The sequence below is a fragment of the Peromyscus eremicus genome, chromosome 6 (assembly GCF_949786415.1).
Source record: "Peromyscus eremicus chromosome 6, PerEre_H2_v1, whole genome shotgun sequence".
In the NCBI taxonomy this organism is placed as follows: domain Eukaryota; kingdom Metazoa; phylum Chordata; class Mammalia; order Rodentia; family Cricetidae; genus Peromyscus; species Peromyscus eremicus.
In genome coordinates, this window is record NC_081421.1 from 113,276,903 (window position 1) to 113,297,894 (window position 20,992).

Here is a 20,992-nt window from a genome sequence, read left to right on the forward strand (position 1 = left end):
AGGTCATAAACTTGTCACTTACTATTGTACAGAAAGTAAGTTGAAGGTCCTGGGGCTAATCTCAGTTAGTAGAGTGCTTATGAAGCCCTGGCTTCACTCGTCGGCAGCATACGAATGGAAGCGGAAGCAGCAGAACTGGTGGTTTAAGATCAGCCTCTGCTGCAAAGTAAATCAAGTAAATAAATAAATAAATAAATAAATAAATAAATAAATAAATAATAAAGCAGAACTGGTAGTTTAAGATCAGCCTCTGCTGCAAAATAAACAAGCAAACAAACAAAGAAATAAATAAAAATTAAAAAAAAAATAAGGAGCCATCCTGGGCTTGGTGGGATCCTACCCCCTCATAAATACCCCCCCCACCAATAACAAAAAAAAAACAACCCATAAAATGTAACAAAGCCTCTGCCCCCCAAGAAAAGAATCACAATTAGAAAGCCAAGTGTGATGATGCATGCATGTAATATCAGAAGTCAGAGTCCGTGGCAGGACTGGGCATTCAAGGCCAGTCTACGCTACATAGAAAGTTTGATGCTAGCCTGGGCTACATACATAAGACTTTGTTGAAGTAGAATAAGGTGAAAAAAACAGTTATTAGACTGACTTAAAGCACCATGCTTGTACCGCTTGTTGCCAAGCAAGACATTACTTTGCTCTCAGGAGTAGATCCACCTGGAGAAATAGCTAAAACATGATAGTTTGTAGCCCTTAACCTGACCACAAAAGCTTACACCTGCCAAGTGTAACAAAGATCTTTGTAAAGCAAAAAGTAATTGCCACATATGCTCCAGGGAAAAAAATGCCCTTGCTTGCCTGCTTGCCACACCTGGTGGTCTTGGAGTGTAAAATATGAATGCAAGCTAGACTCCAGACAGAAGCCTTCAGGACCATTCTGGCTTTGGTTCACTGGTAAATGAATACATCTCCTTTCTTCCACTCTCATTGGTTTTGGAGTGCTTATTCCGGAGAGATTCCTGAGACATTGTTACCCAAACGCAACCACAACAAAGATAAAATAACCCCTAAACAAAAACTTAAATTGAAGCACACATTGTAGAAATACACGCTAATTGACCTGGAACTAGAGGTGGCTTGGAGATCTCATACTCTACTGAGGAAGTGTTTTGGGTCTGCAGGTTACCATGGCGTCTGGTGCCAGCATGGAGGCTCCCATCTGTCTAGTGGAAAATGAGAATGGAGAGCTGAGGGTGAATCCCAAAGCAGTGAACATCCTTGAGGAGATTACTCAGCCTGTGGTGGTGGTGGCCATTGTGGGACTGTACCGTACAGGGAAGTCCTACCTGATGAACCGCTTGGCAGGACAGAACCACGGTGAGTGTTGTCCTCATCCAGAAGGACCGAGGCCGTTTGCTTGGAATCATTGACAATGCAAACTGATCGTTCTCTCCTGCTCAGATCAATTACCACCACGTTCTCATTTCTTTCATCTTAGTTTTGCTATGGAGTCAATGCAAATGCAATTCACTGTATATTGTTTATTAAAATAATGGAGATGGGATGGTGGGAGGAAACAAAAAAGGAAGGGGGAAAGGAAGGGTGGGTAATTAGGCTTTGAAAACATTACTCTGTGAGGCAGGGAAAGAGAGAGGGAAGGAGGAGAGAGCAATAAGGAGGGAGAAAGAAAGGGAGGAAAAAGGAGAGGGGGAGGATTTGAGTTTATGTCATATCCTATTTGAGTTATCTTTTTATTTTTCTGCCCTATTTTATCACAGCATTTTAATAACTATATATGTGTTTCTCTCCTAAGCTTTTTCAAATATTTGAAATCTAACACCACACACACACACACACACACACACAATTACATAAAACACAGTGTATGGCATAATTAATAAAAATAATTATTTCTTTACTGACCAGGTCAAAATATAAAACTTTGTTAGCATCCAAATACTTTATTCATATCATCTTATGCACTCCCAAAGTTCATCATTATTCTTATTTTCATGAAACTTCCCCCACTGATTTACAAAAAACAGTTATAGAATCTAAATATGCATCTATAAAAATCAGTTCACTTTGGCCCACTTTTAAACTTCTTAATGAGTATACTTACACATATTTAAATAAAGCATATATGTCTATTTTAATGTATTGGATACATGTGTTGGATGTATTCTGATGTCTCTAGTTTCTTTTGCTCACAAATTTATAAAATTCATCTAGTTTGTCATAAGTATTATTAAATTACTTAAAAAGTTTCATAGTATGTCAATATGTGAAAATAACATTTGTTGTGGTGAGCACTGATTTCTTTGCAGAGCTAATTTTGGAGGACAAGGCTTTCCCACACAAGCTTGTCTTTATGTTGGAACATTTTTGCACAAACTTCTCTTGGTATAACATAATCAGAAGTGAATCTAGATTTCAGGAGGTTTGCATGCTCAGTGTTTCCTGATGACATCAAATTACTTTTCAAGCTTCATGTGTAGCTGTAGTTCACATGTTTATTAACAGCAGTAGAGAATTCTGCAACTTCCTTACAAAAGTTCCATCTGATTTTAGTTTTTGCTAACGTGGTGAGTTTGGCTCTGTGCCAATAGCTTATAGACAAGGTGAGGTTGAGGCAGCTCTTAACATCTTGCAGTTTGCCTGTCTTATTTTGTAAAATGTATGCTTAAGTCTTTTAAAACCTAGTCATTCAATCTGCTCTGGTCCCACTACTTTCCTCTTCCTATAAAGAACATGCAGTGGCTATTTTCCTCCTAATATCTTGTATCTAAATCAGCTCAGTGCCATTGTGGGTAGAACCTCTGCCTTCTATATTCTAAGGATTCATGTATATGCTCACTTTCTTATTCCCTGTTGCAGGCTTCAATCTGGGCACTACAGTGAGGTCTGAGACTAAGGGCATCTGGATGTGGTGTGTGCCTCACCCCACCAAGCCACAATTCAAACTCGTGCTTCTGGATACAGAAGGTCTAGGTGATGTGGAAAAGGTAAGTCAGAGAGTTATGGGGGCTGGTCTTGAGTCTCTGTGTACCGTTTGATTGCAGTTTTAGTTCAACTTCTGTGCTGGTTGCAAGAATTGCAAACAAGTTATTGATGAGATTATAAGCTGCTTTCCTTGGGAAATGTACTCTTTTGATAAACTCAAATACTTCATTGTAATGGAGGATAGTCCTATCTTTGCTCTTGTTTGAATAATACAGTTCAGTAAATATGTATTGAGGAGCTGGATTCCAGGGTTTTATACTATACTGCAGTGCAAGGCACAGGCTCATTAGCCCAGGAGGAAGCAGATGTACATTGTGAGATCAGTACAAGGTGCTGTAGGTTCATAGAAGTAGACAACTAATGAAGTTATCTGATGGGAAATGCTTCCTGAAGGTGAGCTGTCACCTTTGAGGCCATTGAACTTTGAATCTAACTTGTAAGTAGTAGAAATAGCCTTGGATATCTATTACTGTGGATGTAGGGGTAAAGATTTCATTATGGGTTATAAAATTCTCAGTAACCAACCCCATATTAAACCAAGATGAATTCTTGTAGAAGCAAGTTGTTGTCTGATCTAAGCTTTGCTTCTATTGATCCAAATTCAGCATTTTTAGGAATATCAAAATAGGGAATTGAAAAGAAGTCATCCCCAGAATATCAAAGATTTCCTGCCTGCTACATCAGGTCTAATAAGAACCAAATCCATATGCTGCACATGAGCAATGGAGAGACACTATAGCATACCCTGATGATAGAGAACAACCCAGCGACTCTGGAGTTTGTAGGTTTGGGTAGCATCTAATTCTGTTTTCCTGACTTTCACACATCACATCTTCCCTCAAACCTTACTTCCAGTTTCAACTTCCAACTTCCAAATGGCCTCTGCTTCAGCCAAACAAATAGGTGTGCAAGGCACTTACATGACCTGTGCTTTATAATATTTTTTATTTACTGAGTATTTATCTTCCCACATGTGTAATTTATTTAAATCTGTAACTACATCTGCCAGCAAGTATTTAAAGAGAAGCTGTTTTTCTACCATAGCCATCATATTCTAGTTACATTTTGAAGTTACATAGCCCTTCTTGCACTTATTAAAATTAATTGTTTTTCTTCATATACTAGAATTCTATTCTACTTTTGGTACAGATGGATCATCATGGTTGTATTTCTATATTTACAGGTTTGCCTATCCCTATTGTTATATGAAAATTTGCATTCACACAGCTCATTGTAGTACCTGATATTTTGTAGATGTTTTATGAGTAGTTGTTGAATTTGAGTTAACATTCTTGCCTCTAATATGACATAATTGAAAACCTGTTAATTAAATGGTATGTCGATATATTGCATACACTGTGCTTAATCATTATAGCAAAAATTTTGCATAGTTTGACAGCGTCATTGATTTTGGTTGTGGAAACTGGTGAGATCAGTTTCAATATTGAAAAGGAAATAAGATTTTTTATTCTTCAAAACATTATTCTTCATCCTACTATTCTGCTGTATTTCTGCTTAAGCAGCAGATAAACAAGAGAAAGACTGGATGTTAGATTCTGAAGTCCCTTGTTCCCATGTGACTTCCAGGGTGACTCTAAGAATGACTCTTGGATCTTCGCCCTGGCCGTGCTTCTAAGCAGCACCTTTGTCTACAACAGCATGAGCACCATCAACCACCAGGCCCTGGAGCAGCTGCAGTATCCTTCCTGGGACCGAAGTGCTGTATTTTGTTAATTTAAAGGTGACAACTGGGAATAGTGCTTATATGACTCAGTTCTTAGGACTTAGGAAAAGGGTATGTGGAACAAAAGAGGGTGCTTTTAAGATGGGTTTGCAGGAGAAACCTGGGGAGGGTAGAATGCTGCCTTTTATTCCTTAGCTAAGGTTCCAGCTATGTCACTGAACTGACAGAGCTGATCAGGGCAAAATCCACGTCAGAATCTGAAGAAATGGATGACTCCTGTGAGTTCGTGAGTTTCTTTCCAGACTTTGTCTGGGCTGTTCGGGATTTTGTTCTGGAGCTGAAGTTGGATGGATGCGTCATCACAGCAGATGAGTACCTGGAGAATGCCCTGAAGCTGATTCCAGGTATCAGAGCCTGGCTTGGGAGGGAAGGCTCTAACTGTCTCATTCAGTATTTGGCATAAATGTTGCTTTCACCCTGACTTGATCTCTAAGCCAGTGATAAACTGATAACTGAAATGTGATTGGTGAACAATTTCCAGGGTTATTATCCTGGAAATTTTTCACCTGCTGGAGTTTAAATGCGATGGAAACAATGAGGCATAAACATTGGACCAAATAATCTTAAATCAATTAATAGTGAAAGTGTTATTTGGATGGTAATACATTCTATAATGTCCATACCCGACACGTTTTGCTCCTTATAAAGGATTTCTGTGCGCTCTCTCTCTCTCTCTCTCTCTCTCTCTCTCCACACACACATACACACACGCACACACACATATTATAGATAATATGTAGATATATATTTTAGTTTAACCTTAACAGTATATATCCTAACCATATATATATATATATATATATATATATATATATATATATATATATAGAGAGAGAGAGAGAGAGAGAGAGAGAGAGAGAGAGAGAGAGAGTATACACAGGGCACATAAAATCACACAAAATGAAGTGATCTACCCCAAGTTGTAATTCTTTTGTACAGTATATCTTATTAGTATTTGGCTACTTAAGATTTTTCAGATAAAGTATATATTTTGAATAATTAAGAAAAAACATTGATATTTTCTTTCAATAAAACTCAAATCTTTTGTGTTCCTTATAATGTCCTCCTCTTCTCTTGACAGCCTCACAGTTAATATATTTTAGCTGTTGAGAGAGATTTCGTTGTAATTTTATTTATTCCTTCCTTTTTTCTCTCAACAAGCATTTATTGAATACCTGTTTGCCAGAGAATTGCTCTAATTCTCAGTCAAGACTAACAGATTCTGATTTAGGAAAGAGAAGAGGTCCTTACATTATATTAAGTGAATATTACTCATCATAATTGTCAAGGCAAAGAATTTCCTAATGTATTTATGGTTATGTCTACAGGAAGCTGACATTTGTGTTTTTCTGTCCTGACCTGATATCATATGTCATCTTTCATTTTTCCGGGTTGCATATTATTGTTTACTGCATCACTTTGTTTTAAGATCCAAATTTCATTTCTCACAAGGATATAGGAAAGTCAGAAAACTTCTTCTAACACTTTGGTTTCAATAGTTAATTGTCTAGTAAATGTTTGTTAAATTCTTAATCCACTGGGGTCTGGAGCAAATGCTAGGAAGACCAAAGACTAGTTGCCCTCATCCCATGAATAACTGGTCCTTTTTATCTTCATAATTGCTTCATTGCCCTTCACTTTTCAGCATAAATGGATTTATCACTGCCTTAGATGCTCAAATGAAGAGCCATGTGGGTGGATTACAGGAGATGTAGGGATAGAAGAACAGCTGTGATCCCAAGCTCTCTGGAAATGAAAACACCAGGTTCTTAGCCTGAAGGCTGTCCTTTCAAAGAACAAATTTCTTTTATATATTTTACAGGCAGAGGTCTCAAAGCTCAACGTTCTAACATGCCTAGGGAATGCATCAGGCATTTCTTTCCAAAACGGAAGTGTTTTGTTTTTGATCGACCTACAAAAGAAACAGAACTCTTAGTCCATGTTGAGGAAATGCCAGAAGACCAGTTGGGTCAAAATTTCCAATTGCAATCAAAAGCATTCTGCTCTCACATCTTCTCCAATGCAAAGGCCAAGACCTTGAAAGAGGGAATCATTGTCAATGGAAACCGTGAGTTACCTATGCCCCAGGGAATATCTCTCTACTTTGAAATTGTGTGTTGTAAAACTTTGATAAAACACTAGTATCACTTATGAATATAGAGAAACAGCTGTTCATGCTACTCAGAAAACTTTGTCTTTCTTAAATATTACCTCTCTACATAGGCTTTATTAAAACCTAATACATCTTAAGAAATGACTAATGATCAAAGAAGCAAGACTGAGGTTAAAAGGGAATACCTGTGTCTGAAGTAATGTGCAAGGACAATTCACTGTTTTTGGACTCAGGAGATGGTTCGGTCAGTAAAGTGCTTAGCTTGCAAGCAAGAGTTCAATGCCCAGAATCCACCTAAAAGTGTTTAGGGTGGTGATGCACACCTGTAACTGGTGAAGTAGAGGCAGGCAGATTATTGGGGCTTGCTGCCCAGACAGTCTTGCCTACTTCCAGCCAGTGAGAAACTTTATCTCAGTGAAATATAAAATTAAAATGAGGCAACAATGGTTGTCATTTGGCCTCTACACACACACACACACACACACACACACACACACACACACACACACAAATACATACAACCATACACACACAACCCCCAACACAAATTAACTATTGTCTTATATACACATGTCCTTCAATGAAATGGCTTTGTACAGTCACATGAAGCCCATACTCAAAAGAGCTGCTCCTCTCACATAATGTTCTGTTATTGGCTTAAAATTCTTGAATGCTTTTTTAAAAACCATTATCACTTTCAGTTGAGGCAGGGTCCAACAAAATAGGCTTTCCTACATGAATACATGAAATTTTATTGCCTAAGTAATTTAATACTTCATTGCTGATTCATGAATCATGTGAAATTAACAAAAGTTAACTTGATATTTAACCTTAAATTCCCTGCCTTGGTCAGGACTGGCAACTCTGGTGACGACCTATGTGAATTCCATCAATAGTGGAGCAGTTCCTTGTTTGGAGAATGCAGTGACCACTCTGGCTGAGCGTGAGAACTCTGCAGCTGTGCAGAGGGCAGTTGACCACTACAATGAGCAGATGGCCCAGCAACTGAAGCTCCCCACAGACACGCTCCAGGAGCTGCTGGATGTGCACACAGCCTGTGAGAAGGAAGCCATTGCTGTCTTCATGGAGCACTCCTTCAAGGATGATGATCAAAAATTCCAGAAGAAGTTGGTGGTACTGTGTTTGTGTCTTTTTTGTTGTTGTTGTTCTTGATACCCACATTTAGGAGTGTTGATTAATGGCTGCCATTTTGACCTTTTCATTCATCTGGATTCTTGTGAGTGAGAGGGTTCCACAGGATCAAAAGTGAGGGACTTGATTACTTTTTCATCAGTGCACAAGAATGTTCAATGAATGTCTCAACACAGAAAAGCACATATGCATTAACTCAGTTTTGTAGATTATAAGCATAGTGCAGGGAGGCTGGAGTGCTCTGCTCAGGAGACTGAAGGAAGATGTAAACTGAGTTCAGTTCTCACCTGTAAGCTCTGGAAAGCCTCATGACTCAAGCAGGAGAATTCCTTGGACTGTAATTTATAATTATGTATGTCCACACACCCGTATTCTCCATGGAGGGGATGAAGGGCTCATGAACCTATACAAAGTTCCAGTCGCTGTGTGAGTTGTTCTTTTACAAATACATTTTCCTCCATATTAATTCTTGGAGGAAACGCTCCTGCCAACCATGTCCCATTTTTCAGCTGGTGAATTGTTCGCTGTTAATCTCATTGCTGCTGGAAGAGCCAAAGGTCCTGCAGCTAGACTTTATTATTTCACAATGAGCCTGGCCACTGGAAGGGCATGGAATTTCCATGGTTACTCATACAGTTGCTCAGACATGGTACTGAACAGAGTTTCCTGATTTATAGTGTAATTTCCCTATCCATGTCTATTATTTCCCCCAAGATCACAGTTGGAACCATTTTCTAACAGCTTCCAATTCTTGTATCTCTACAATCCCTTTGTAGACCACTTTAGAGAAAAGGAAGGAAGCTTTCATGCAACAGAACGAAGCAGAATCTCTCAGTCTCTGCCAGGCTGAGCTGGAGAAGCTGGCAGAGCCCCTGAGGGAGAGCGTCTCACGTGGAGCTTTCTCTGTTCCTGGTGGGCACAGCCTCTACTTAGAAGCCAGGAAGAAGGTTGAGCAGGGCTATGAGCAAGTGCCCAGGAAGGGAGTGAAGGTGAGGAACGAGCAACAGGGAGGTGGGTCTCAGGGTTACCAGGAAGAATCCTTCCTCTTTAGAATTGAACTGTTCTTAAGGAGATGGCTGAACACGTCTATCTATGCATTTCCATCTTTTTTTGTATCCAGAGTTATTATTTTTATCTATTTATTTAAAAATTTCATTGTATATATATTTCATTTTATATACTGTACATGGTACTGTGTTATATTAAGAAATTTTTATACACATACACACATATATTACATGATGAGAATATCCCCCATATCTCTCTATCCTCTTTTTCAATGAAGTCATAAAATTAGTCTTTCCCTTATACGCCTCTAATCCTAACTAGAGTATAGTAACTTTTTCCATTGATTAAACAAGGCAATTTTTTTCTAAACTAAATAGTGAGATTTGAAGATCAAAGACATATTTGTTCATGAGATACTGATGCTCTTGCCTCACAAATAGTCAGTTGGATACATTAGAGTAAGAACTATCCTGGCAGAAGCAGAAAGCAGACATAATGGTACAATTACTATCATGGTGGTTGCAATAATAATGATGTTCACATAGCCAACATCCTCTTTTTAGGTTTTATTTCCCTTTGTATTGTTTTGAAATGGATTCTTGGTGTAACAAGGCCAGACTGTCACTGAACTTGCAATCTGGCAACCTTAGCTTTCCCAGTGCTGGGATTATAGACATGAGCCACCATGCCCAGATTTTAATATCTTCCATTATATGACAGATACCATCAGTAACTTGAAAGTGCATGCCACTTTGGAAGTTACAATTCAATCCTCAGAATAAGGGTATAATAAGGTACTACTGTTATGCACATTTAAGAGTTGTGAAATGGGATGACTGAGATGCTGATGCATGGTCAGGCCACAGAAGAACAGGTAGGGCAGCTCAGTGTATTTAGCAGCCATGCAAACTTCAGAAGACAGTTTAGTGAAGCTTCCTCTGAAAAAAGATGCAGAGCAAAGATGGATTATCAATGGGTGCCTAGCCGGATAATAAAAGCACAACAAGGATTCTAGCAGACAGGAAGTGTGTGAGTGTATTAAACAACAGAGAGGGCAGTTTTGAGGATCTGCAGGATCTGCCTAGGTCTCCAGGACCGTAACCTGGCCTGAGAAGTGAAACACTATCTGGAAGGAGAGACTTGGGAGAGGGCTGCCACATAAGGGTTTGAAAACTTACAGAAGAGATTTGAACTACTGCTGTGAAAAGGAAGGAAACAGGGGGTCTTAAGAAGGATGAGAAATTGTTCAGGACTTTAAGGGCAACAGTGTGTTTTTTTGACATGAAAATTTTACTTTCTTGTTTCTCCAGGCAAATCATGTCCTTCAGAGCTTCCTACAGTCGCAGGTTACCATAGAGGACTCCATCTTGCAGTCAGACAAAGCCCTCACTGATGGACAGAAGGCCATGGAAGGTATATGGGAGGACTTGTCTCTCACAGGGATGGGTAGGCTTCTGCTAAGCCTGCTGACTTACTTTCAGGAAGGTCTTCCTACATAGACTGCACACTCTGCTAATCCAAAGTTAAGAGGGCGGGACGGTCCCACTCAGCTAGTGTTGCAAGTGCCTTCTTGCATCATTCCAAAATACGCTCTGAAAATATGGGGAGTTGGATTCAGACTTCTCTCTTGCATCTTTCAAATCAGCTATGTCTCTGAGCCCAAGAAAGGAGAGCTCTGTCCTGACTGCTGTGTTTTGCTTCTCTCAAACCCTTGTGGGACAGCTGAGCGGGCTCAGAAGGAGGCAGCGGAACAGGAGCAGGAGCTACTGAGACAGAAACAGGCGGAAATGCAGCAAGTGATGGAAGCTCAAGAGAGAACCTACAAAGAAAACATGGCCCAACTGCATGAGAAGATGGAGACCGAGAGGAAGAACCTTCTGAGAGAGCAAGAGGAGATGCTAGCACACAAGTTGAAGGTGAGACTCTGTGGGCCCCAGAACTGATCAGAGGGATAGTGTTCAGGTTCCTTGTCTGACATCTCCACTCTTGTGAATGGTGCTGAAGGAGTCACAGGATACAGCTTGTTTGGGCCATTTCTCCTAATCCAGAAATCAGGCAAATTCATCAGTGAACATGTTTTGGTAGAGTGATAGACACATGCAAGTGTCAAGCCCCGACCTTCAATACGCATGGTTTTCCAAGTGTATTTTTCTTTTTATAGATCCAAGAAGACATGCTTAAAGAGGGATTTAAAAGGAAATGTGAAGCAATGGATTCAGAGATAAGCCAACTACAAAGGGAGATTCAAAAAAATAAGGGCCAGAATGGCTCACTGGATGCTAAGCTCCGTGAAGGGTTTGGAAATGTGTTACTTGCAGTATTGCCTGGTGCTGGTAAGGTACTTAATCTAGGGATGAAAATGCTACACAATCGAATGGTAAGGGCAATGATTCATTAGAAAACTGTAAATATGGTATCTTTATTCCTGAGAATTATTTTTTAACTCTGTATCAATATTAACTTCATTTATTAAGTTTCAAACACCAAGAGCATTGGTCACTCTCCACACTCTCTACACCAGTCCAGCCACAGACCCTTTGGTCTTCAATGGTGTCCTGCCTGCAAAATATGCTGGTGCAATGTTGGCACGACTTGACTTAAGGTCCACTCCACAGCATGAAACCCATAACTGACACTGCTTGGGTGACTAAGAATCAGAGGCTAGATAGCCCAGAGAACCTACAGTAAAACCAAGTATTACTATTCTATACCCTCCCAAAGGTAGCAATAAAATGATACCTAATGACATTCTGCTATACTCATAGGTCAGTACCTTGCTCAGCCATCATCAGAGAAGCTTCCTCCTGCAGCAGATGGGAACACATACAGAGACCAATTGCCAGAAATTATGCAGAGAGTGAGAGACTTTGGAACAGTTAGCCCTAAATGGGGTGTCTCCATCAAACCCATTTACTCAGGCCTCAGGAAAACTGTCAAAGACAAGGCAGAAAGAGTATAAGAGTCAGAGGGGATGGAGGACACCAAGAAATCAAGGCCTCTTTGGGGCTGGAGAGAGGACTCAAAGGTTGAGAGCACTGGCTGCTTTTCTAGAGCTGCTCTTCCAAAGGACCCTGGTTCAATTCCCAGGACCTACATGGCAGCTCACAACTGTTTGTAACCCTGGTTCCAGGGGATCAGACACCCTCACATGGACATACATGCAAGCAAAAACACCAATGCACATAAAAAAAACATTAAAAATGTTTAAAAAGAAAGAAAATAAGGTCCTGCTAATCAACAGAATCAATGCACATAGGAACTCATAGAGACTGAGGCAAGCATGCAGAAGGCCTGTACAAGTCTGCAACAGCTGGGATCCTAGAACTGAAAGGAGAAGTGAAAACATGACCCCATCCCTAATCCAGAATCGACCTCCAATTGATAACCACTTACAAATGAAAATTTAGTTTTCTCCAAGGGAGTTTCATTGGGGAAACAAACTACTCCATCCTGTGGAGTGGACCTTAAGTCACTATCTGAGATGGTGGATCTGGATGGCAGGCGAGGTGGGGAGAAATTCGGAGGAGTATCAGGAAGGGAAATGGTGGTCAGAATTATGTGAGAAAAATATCCTTTTTCAATAAAAGTAAAATAATTAAAAGCAATCCATTACATTTTTATATGGTGGGTACTGTCTGCCAGCCCATGGATGTGTGGCAACAATATGCCCACCCCACTGCCCACTGCCCAGAAGGCCACCACTGTGGTAATTTTCCTTCACAGATGGGAATTCCTGGGCATGGATGGGCAGAGGCTTTGCAGGTATCAAAAGTTCCCACATGAAATGCGTGTGTCCACATGTGCCTGTTATGCTTGTTACATTAAATTTGAATACAGCTATGTCTTCTTGGTTTGATATTACTGGACTTTCACCAGATTCCCAGGAGGATAAATATGGAACTAAAAAGGCAACAGAAAATGTAAAAGCTTTGATAAATCGAGAGATGAAGACTGGAATTCCTTCTAGCAGAATTATTTTTAGGGGAATTTCTCAGGGTGGTACTCGTAATCCACCGCTCTTACCACACAGCAGAAACTGGCCAGCAACACTGCTCTCTCAGTCGCTGGCTTCCACTTTGGTTTCCACAGGATCCTATCCAGAGAGCTTACAGAGATATTTCTATTCTCCAGTTCCACGAAGATGTGACCCTTTAGTTCCCCGAATGTTTGGTTCTCTTACTGTTGACAAACTAAAAGCATTGGTGAATCTAGCCAAATAAAATTTAAAATCTATGAAGACATGATACACAGCTCATGTCTGCAGCAATTCATTGATTAAACTCCTACCTCCAATTGATTGACATCTCTAAGAGGCCTTGTGTAGACATCCACCAGAATCACTGTAGTAGAGTAGAACCATTTTCCCATTCCTGATCATAAAACTACTAATGTTTACAGAGTTAAAATGTTTCACAAATACCAAAGATACAGACTAAGTGATGTTTCCCTCATAGAAAATGTAAGATCCTTTTAAGCTTCTATACCTATATTTGTATTATACAATCCAGAATGTGCCAGAATTAAAATAGATGAGGTGAAGCAGCTAGATTTCCCCCCTCAAATTAATTCAGTGAAATAAAATACCACAACCAGAGTTTTACCACATTATTTAAAAATTACTAGTTTACTCACTGATAGTTTGTTCAGGTCTAAACAAGCTGTTAGGATGTAAGTGATTTGCTAACGCTCTGACTTAGGTATCTAGTTGCCATGCAGTGCCTGTATTTTTATATGTGTGCATATACATATGTGACTGTAATACTAAGAATTAGATGGTATTATGTTATACCTGAATCTAGGGAGAATGCTTTTAAGTGTCAAAAAAGTAATACTGCTCTCTTCAACTAATCACCCTTTTATTGGGGGCATCAGGCTTTTCTTTTTTCTTCTATTTAATTTTTCTACTCCCAAGAAAGAAAGAAAAATAGGTTCTTTCTTTCTTGATTTTCCATAGAAGACTAATATTGCCTCTCTGCCACAATAAAAACCTATCAACATATACTATAATTTCACATTTTGAAACATAGACATAGAGTATTTTAAATCTAGGTAATGTGCAAAGAAACCAAATATTAATTAAGCTTATGTATTTCAAATAATGCATCTTATTCCAACATTAGATGGTAGAGTTATCAGAATTTTCAGTCCCGTTAATAATTTTGTGGTTTTATTTTTCTGTCAAAAAAAAAAGGTAAATAATATCTTGGCATGTTTATAAGTAAATACTTAAGACCAGTCTTGAAGTCTAATTTCTAAAAGAGTTACATCTTACAGCAGAGTTTAAGTTTACATTTTCTATATATATGTTTTGCCTGAAATCAAACACTGTTCAAGATGAGCAATCAGAAATTTATCTGATAACAAACTAATTTGAAATTTTCGTCTTAGGTAAAAGAATTTTTGAGAATTAGTCTCCTGGGCAAACATTAAAATAGCTATTACTTGATTATAAGTCATCAACTTGTCCAGAAAATTGGTGAAAACTATTTTAAATTAATTTGTGGGTACAAAAGAGCGATTAGAACCATATATATAATATATATAATATATATATTATATATATATATGTGTGTGTGTGTGTGTGTGTGTGTGTGTGTGCGTAGTTACCACACAGTTGAATATGTTACAAAATTATGGTTATTTCTTTTCCTGCTATTTTCAAACTGACCAAGACCATTTTAAGAAACATCTTTATTAACTGATATGGAGATCATTTGGTATGGATTAGATAGAATGTTAATAATAAAGTCAAATGCTTATGTCTGGATTTAAAATAATTTCAAACAATAATTTGTTATTTTGCTTTACTTTGAAGAACAAAAATCTTACTTCAGTTATACCGTAGTAAAGTTTTACTTGGGGTAAGATATATTCCATTGAATTCCTGTACTATGACGTGGGAAAACTTCATGTTTTTCTGTTTTTATCTATGTGAAATAAAATTGAATTCTGGAAAAATCTGTATATGGTGTACGTGTGAGTGTGGGCTACAGGACACTTTTATTTTCTGTTTTCACCTTCCATCCTGTTTGAAACAGGATTTCTTATGTTTGTTATTGTTGTTGTTGTTGCTTATGGTTGCTTACCCCAGGTTAATTGAGCAGGTTCTCTGAGGCTCTTTGACACCGTCCCTGAAAACCACCATTACGGCTCTCTAGCAATTCAAACTTGAATCTTCATATCCACTTGTGCTGAGGAAGCAAATGTCAAGTTCCCTGAGTAACCTTTCTACTCTCCATGGTTAGTTATCAAGGAGTCAAGAATTTGACACCATGTTTATGGTTAGAGAAAAATCCTACATCACATTGAGTCACTGACATACGACTTTACCACAGCAAGAATTTAAGGAAGCTCTCTGAAGTCTCAGGAGGGCCCTTCATGTGAAGCATGGGGAACAGGACAGTGAAGCTCTATAAAATGAACTCTCCTTGTAAAGTGTTATTTGAATCAGTTTCCTCTCTAGAGTGGGGAGAAAGAAGGCAGCAGGTTCTGGCCCTGAAACAGGGCACAGCTGGCCTGAGCAATGGAGCCTGTCATTCCTTATACCCTGTTCGTCTAAGAGTATGAAATCCTGTTTCTTCTTCTAACCTACCTCTTACCCCAGCCCTCCCCACACCTACTCACTTTCATGCTGTGACACCTCTTTGTTACTGATTCTGAAACCAGGTCTTGCTCTGTGAAGTCACCAATTCTTAAAGTAGTTCTCTCAAATGAGGGCAATTGACAAGCTCACTAAAGGCACCCACATCTACCATACTGAAATCCACTGCACAGTGCTTATCATAGCATAGTTGAAGCAAATTACTTTATGAATAAAATTTAAAATTGCCCAACTTCAACCTGCTATTGACATCCCATTTTATCTGATTTCTTTGTAGGAACAAGTATGCTCCCTTTTTATTTTCTTCAATAACTCTATTATAACTTTGGTTCCTGTCTAAGTCTGCATGCTGGCACAATCCTTTATTCTAAGCGGGCTCTTCTATCTAAACTGCTAGTATAACTCACCTGTGCCCAACTAACCTCGATACAACAGTTTTGTACACAATTGTTATTTATTAAATATCTGTCTACCAAGTGAATATGTTGAAAAGTAATATCTATTATATACCCAAGGATTGTCTCTTGCAATGGATTATTTATTTTAACCACACAATTGTTATGAATATGTGCTTCTATAATAATAAAATAATTAATAGTCACTGAAAGTAAATTCATAGTAAAGAAAAAAGAAAAAAAAAAAGAATAATTAGAGCCAGAGAGACAGCTCAACAGATATGTCACCAAGTCACACAACATAACATCCATGTTCATGATCCACATAGTAAGAGAAGATAACTTATTTCTCTAAGTTGTCCTCTGATTTCCACTGTGGTACATGGGCATTTACACCTGAACATGTGGCCATGCATGCTCAAATGTGTCCATAAGCACATGCAACAAAAATAATTTTTAAAATTGCAAAAATGAGGTTAATCTTGGGTGTCATTTCTCAAGAACCATCCACTGTTTTTGAAACAAGTTCTCTCTCTGGGACCTTACGAATTAGGCTAGGCTGTTGGGCCAGGAAGCTCCAGGGAACTAGCTGTATCCATCTGCCCAGTGGTGGGATTCCCCGCATGTGCCACTCTGTCCAGATGTTTTTTGTAAATGTTAAAGGTTGAGTTCAAGTTCTCATGTTGGCATAGTGAGCACTTTACCAACTGAACTGTCTCTGAAGCCTCATTTTCCTCCTTCCTTCCTTCCTTCCTTCCTTCCTTCCTTCCTTCCTTCCTTCCTTCTTTTCTTTTTTCCTTTCTTTAGAATTAATATAAACTGGTTCTGAAGGCCATGGAGTGATAATAATATACATGAAAAACATAAATGAAGTCAGGAGGTAGTGGCACATGCCTTTAATCACAGCCCCTGGGAGGCAGAGGCAGGCAGATCTCTGAGTTGAAGCCCAATCTTGTCTACAGAGTGAGTTCCAGGATAGGCAGGGCTACACAGAGAAACCCTGTCTCAAAAAACAAAACAAAACAAAACAGTAAATATGTAAATGAATACCTTTACCAGCAAATTTTAATTGGTCTGTTACTAAAGTAAAAAACTCAAAAACTTCTTAGCCTGTAGTGAATTACATCTGACTAGTATAAGAGACACTAGTGTAGTCTTTTGTGCTTGAAGATTAATTACCTACTCATAAATCAGATATTACAGACCATCGAGAGAGGCCATATCATCTCTATTTAGATTTTTCAAGCAGATCTTCGACTTTAGGATGAAGATATTCTCTTCAACTGTTCGCCAAGAATCTCTTACCAGGGAAATGGACAATGACAAAACCACAAGGCTGCCTCAAAGCCGGCTGTTGCTATGGTTATCAGCAGCAATGTGGCATGCATCCAGTGATGCTCAACCGAGGGTGGCTGAGGGGCAAAAACACCATCCCCTGAGCGATTAATGACTAAACCACATCCACAACTGTACTTTGATATTGTGTGGGCTCTCCTCAGAATTATTCCACTCTAGTTCCCACCCACTCAGCTCTATCATTCCCTCTGTTCACAGAATACACACAAACTTTAACTATTGTGTTTTCAGTTTACACAGTCTGTTCCCTGGGAAGTTAGAGATCACAACAGGACAGGATTTGTCCACTCATATGAAGAGAAACGTAAGTGTGTGTGCACTGTGGGAGAAAGAGTGATTGAAGTGTGTGAAGCTGTTGTGTGGGATGGTCTCCTAACAGACAGACATGCAAATTTTTAAGGGGAGGATTTGTTTTCTTAACTCACATGTATCTTTGTTCTCTCTCTCTTTTTAAATCATCCATATTACACAGAACACTATAGAAAAGGAAAGTAAAATTTTGAAAAGTAGATTCATATTTCTCAACTAAAGTGCTGAATAAGTAATAACACCTAAAAATCAAGCAACTCAAATACTGTTTCTATTTATTTCATGTGCCAATGTCTCTCTCTTAAGTCAATGGTGAAAGCTGCATGAAGAAATGTTCATTAGAAATCCTTCAGCATGAGCTGTTTGTGAGAAAGTCTTCCAGTGTCTGGATTGGCAAGAGATAAGGGAACAATTCCTTTACATTGGCATCTATTCAGAATTTTTTCCTTGTCAACAGAGAGAATGACACCTTCTGATACTTAAAGAAGTGCATTCTTTGATTTGCCTCATTTGGAAAATTCTCTGCACTATCCCAGAAACTTGCCCAAACAAAGAAAGGCAGAAGTGAGGACTAGCCACCCAGAAGAGTGAACGGTTTGGGGAATCTGCATCTATGTGGAAAAGATGCTTCTAGGTAGATTTGACTGTGGTAATATTACACAATCAAACCACAAATATGTTAATAGATTGTGAAAAGCAACGCATATTTCTTTCTTCATATGACTCAATTAACTGCAGAAGGTATATATTAAGTTTGGGGTTAGATTCAAGTGTAAGATTTGTGTCCATTCTTTTTGTGATCAGTTGAATGGAGCAATTTGTAAATAAGCTTTGCATTTCTCATGGTGGAATACAAATCAGAAAAAGCAGGAATAGAGAGAATCTGAAATGCCTTTAAGAACTCTGTACCTTCCATTCACAATTCATTTACATAGCAAGTCACATGGTCTGTTTTGTTAATCCTGTAGGGAGAAGCAGACATTTTTTATGACCAAGAAAAAACCATGAGTACAAACAAATACTCATAGTTATTACATAAGGACTTCAACCCAACCAGCAATAAGGATAGTTAATGATAGTATGATTTCAGTTAATAATAAAATAGTAGCTGTTGTGGCTCATCTGGGACCCTATTAACTGATAAGTCAGTCTGATTATAGCCTTAATGTAACCTGCATAATATCTATATGGCTATGGTAATCACTCTTTATGGTATTGGTTATTATTCAGGTTGGGCACTGATGTACCAGAATACTCAGTCAAGGGGGTGGAGGGTTGAAGATGTCCTCACTAATGCATGTATATGGAGAAGTGGTTTTCTTTCTATTGAAAATTTAAGTTGTTTCCAAGAGGCCTCCTCTCTACTGAAGGAAAGAAGTCTTTTTGAGCTGCATCTAAGTCTGCTTTGGTCACACAACCATGAGATACTTAGTTTGGTTTTCCAGAGCCCATGTGTAGTCTCTGATCCCACTGATCCTACCACAGTAAGATAGGAGACAGAAATGGGGGAAACCTTGTAATCTCACAGACTATTCAGCCTGGCATATGTAGTAGCAAACATGGATTTGTCTCAAAATAAGTGAAAAGAGAGGTCCTATACGTGAAGTATTCTTCTGAGCTGAGCATGGGAAATATAGTATGCCTGCACCCACACTTGGGGACAAAATCTTATGTATCCCATAATAGCCTCAAGCTTACTACATAGCTAAAGATGGCCTTGTGCTCCTGATTCTCTAGCCTCCACCTACAACCATATATGTGCATCACCATGCCAGTTTACATATGCAATATTTTAATTAATTTGTGAAAAAGGAGTCTTTCATAGAATAGAATTTTCTACTTGTAGTTTTATGTCAGAACTCAAAAAAGTTTAGTATTGGGGGCATTTGAAGTTTGGATTTGTAGATTAGAGATACTCATGTGTACTGGACAAATAGTCAAGAAAAAAAAGAATAGTTTGGGAAGTCCCCAGAAAGCGAGGGGAAGCACACAGGCAACCCCTTGTCAGTGGGCAGGAAGCACAACCCAGTGTTGTTAGCTCTCCTGACTGAATCGTGTGTTCTCCTTCCCAAGCAAGCTGCACTGGGAATGTTGGCTCGCTCTGTGTTCTCACCATTTTCTATGATGAAAGCTTCGGTTAAAGAATTGAACATGGAACTGACAGCAGATAAGCATCTTAAAGAAAGTGGAGGGTTTTTTTTTTTTTTTTTTTTTTTTTTTTTTTAAAGAATAAGGCTAAAATACCCAGGGCTTGGGTTTGAACATTTATCCTTGACTCTCTGAATGAAGCAGGTTCATGTCAGGACACAGTTTCAGCCTCTGTTTCCCTTGCCCCCTGGTAAACGCAGGAAAAAGGAAGGAAGGGCTACTCGGCCGGGGAAATCCAGCCATCTGCTTTGGTGAGGATACACAGCCTGGGTTTGGGCTGTACTGTGTAGGGCTCTTCTCTCCTGCTCCATCTGAGAGGAATCATTTCCCCAGTGTTCTGAAATGTGTGGAGGGGAAGTATGGGACCACAGTGCAGATGCAGCTGTCTAGCTCCAAGAGGCCAAGGGGCCCAGAGCACTGAATGGCAATCACTGATTGGAAGTGCTCCCTGGTGAGCACCACAGGCAGACTTGTGTGCTGTGTGATTCTGCTTTTTCTGTTTAGCAGCGGTGATGGAACGTGCTCCCTGGAGAGAAACAGCAGTCTTCCCTTTCTGATGGGACTAAAGAGGGTTTGGAGTAGGTAGTTCCCAACAATGAATGAAATCCAATTATCAAGTCACAAATTTAAAAAATTAGCTTAAAGGGGCTGAGGATGTAGCTCTGTTGTTGGAGTTCTTGACTAGCATGCATAGAGACCTGGGTTTAATTCTGAGCACCTCATGCCGTTACCTAAGACAGCTAAATGCTTATAATCCCAACACTTGGAAAGTGGAGGCAGAAGGATCAGAAGTTCAAAGCCATCCTTCCAATCTTTGCCAGGTTGGAGGACAGCTTGAGGTTCATGAGACCCTGTCTCTTATAAAATAAATAAATAAATAAGGATAAAACCTACCATGATAATACAAATAAGAAATCAATCTTCCCCTGAAAGACACAAAAATAGAAGGGGGCCCATTTCTCCCCACTGCCCCCAACCCCCCCCCCCAACCCCGCAACCATTTTCCAAGCTTAGCATTAACCTACACTGGGTTTCTCTCCACCAAAGCCTGAGCCAGTCTCTGGGAGCTCCACTCACCGAATCACAGACTCTTTCTTAGATGCTAGCTGGTCTATACATACACATTTATTTGCAAGTCAATGCATGGAGTTTCTACTAGGCTCCTGATGCACAGGAAAGGGGTGTAACCTGAGAAGTGCCAAGATTGC

At 39.2% G+C, this 20,992-nt stretch overlaps 1 protein-coding gene and 1 pseudogene across 1 annotated transcript; both read left to right on the top strand.

Moving 5' to 3' along the window:
- Positions 1-1,136: 1,136 nt before the first annotated feature.
- LOC131913617 (guanylate-binding protein 3-like) lies at positions 1,137-12,604 on the top strand. Its single transcript, XM_059266358.1, has 10 exons — positions 1,137-1,332; positions 2,833-2,960; positions 4,546-4,655; positions 4,850-5,046; positions 6,525-6,770; positions 7,669-7,949; positions 8,744-8,956; positions 10,286-10,388; positions 10,698-10,891; positions 11,137-12,604. The coding sequence occupies exons 1-10, from the start codon at positions 1,143-1,145 to the stop codon at positions 11,371-11,373; spliced, it is 1,899 nt and encodes a 632-aa protein (XP_059122341.1). The 5' UTR covers positions 1,137-1,142; the 3' UTR covers positions 11,374-12,604.
- Positions 12,605-12,705: 101 nt separating this feature from the next.
- On the top strand, positions 12,706-14,513 carry LOC131913616 (acyl-protein thioesterase 1-like; annotated as a pseudogene).
- Positions 14,514-20,992: the final 6,479 nt, after the last annotated feature.

What these genes read in the sequence shown, in the direction of transcription:
- LOC131913617 (XM_059266358.1), top strand. Translation starts at nt 1,143, where the DNA reads ATGGCGTCTGGTGCCAGCATGGAGGCTCCCATCTGTCTAGTGGAAAAT. An exon ending in CAGGCCCTGGAGCAGCTGCA is followed by an intron (nt 4,656 to 4,849) that starts GTATCCTTCCTG and finishes CTAAGGTTCCAG; the next exon opens with CTATGTCACTGAACTGACAG. An exon ending in AATTCCAGAAGAAGTTGGTG is followed by an intron (nt 7,950 to 8,743) that starts GTACTGTGTTTG and finishes ATCCCTTTGTAG; the next exon opens with ACCACTTTAGAGAAAAGGAA.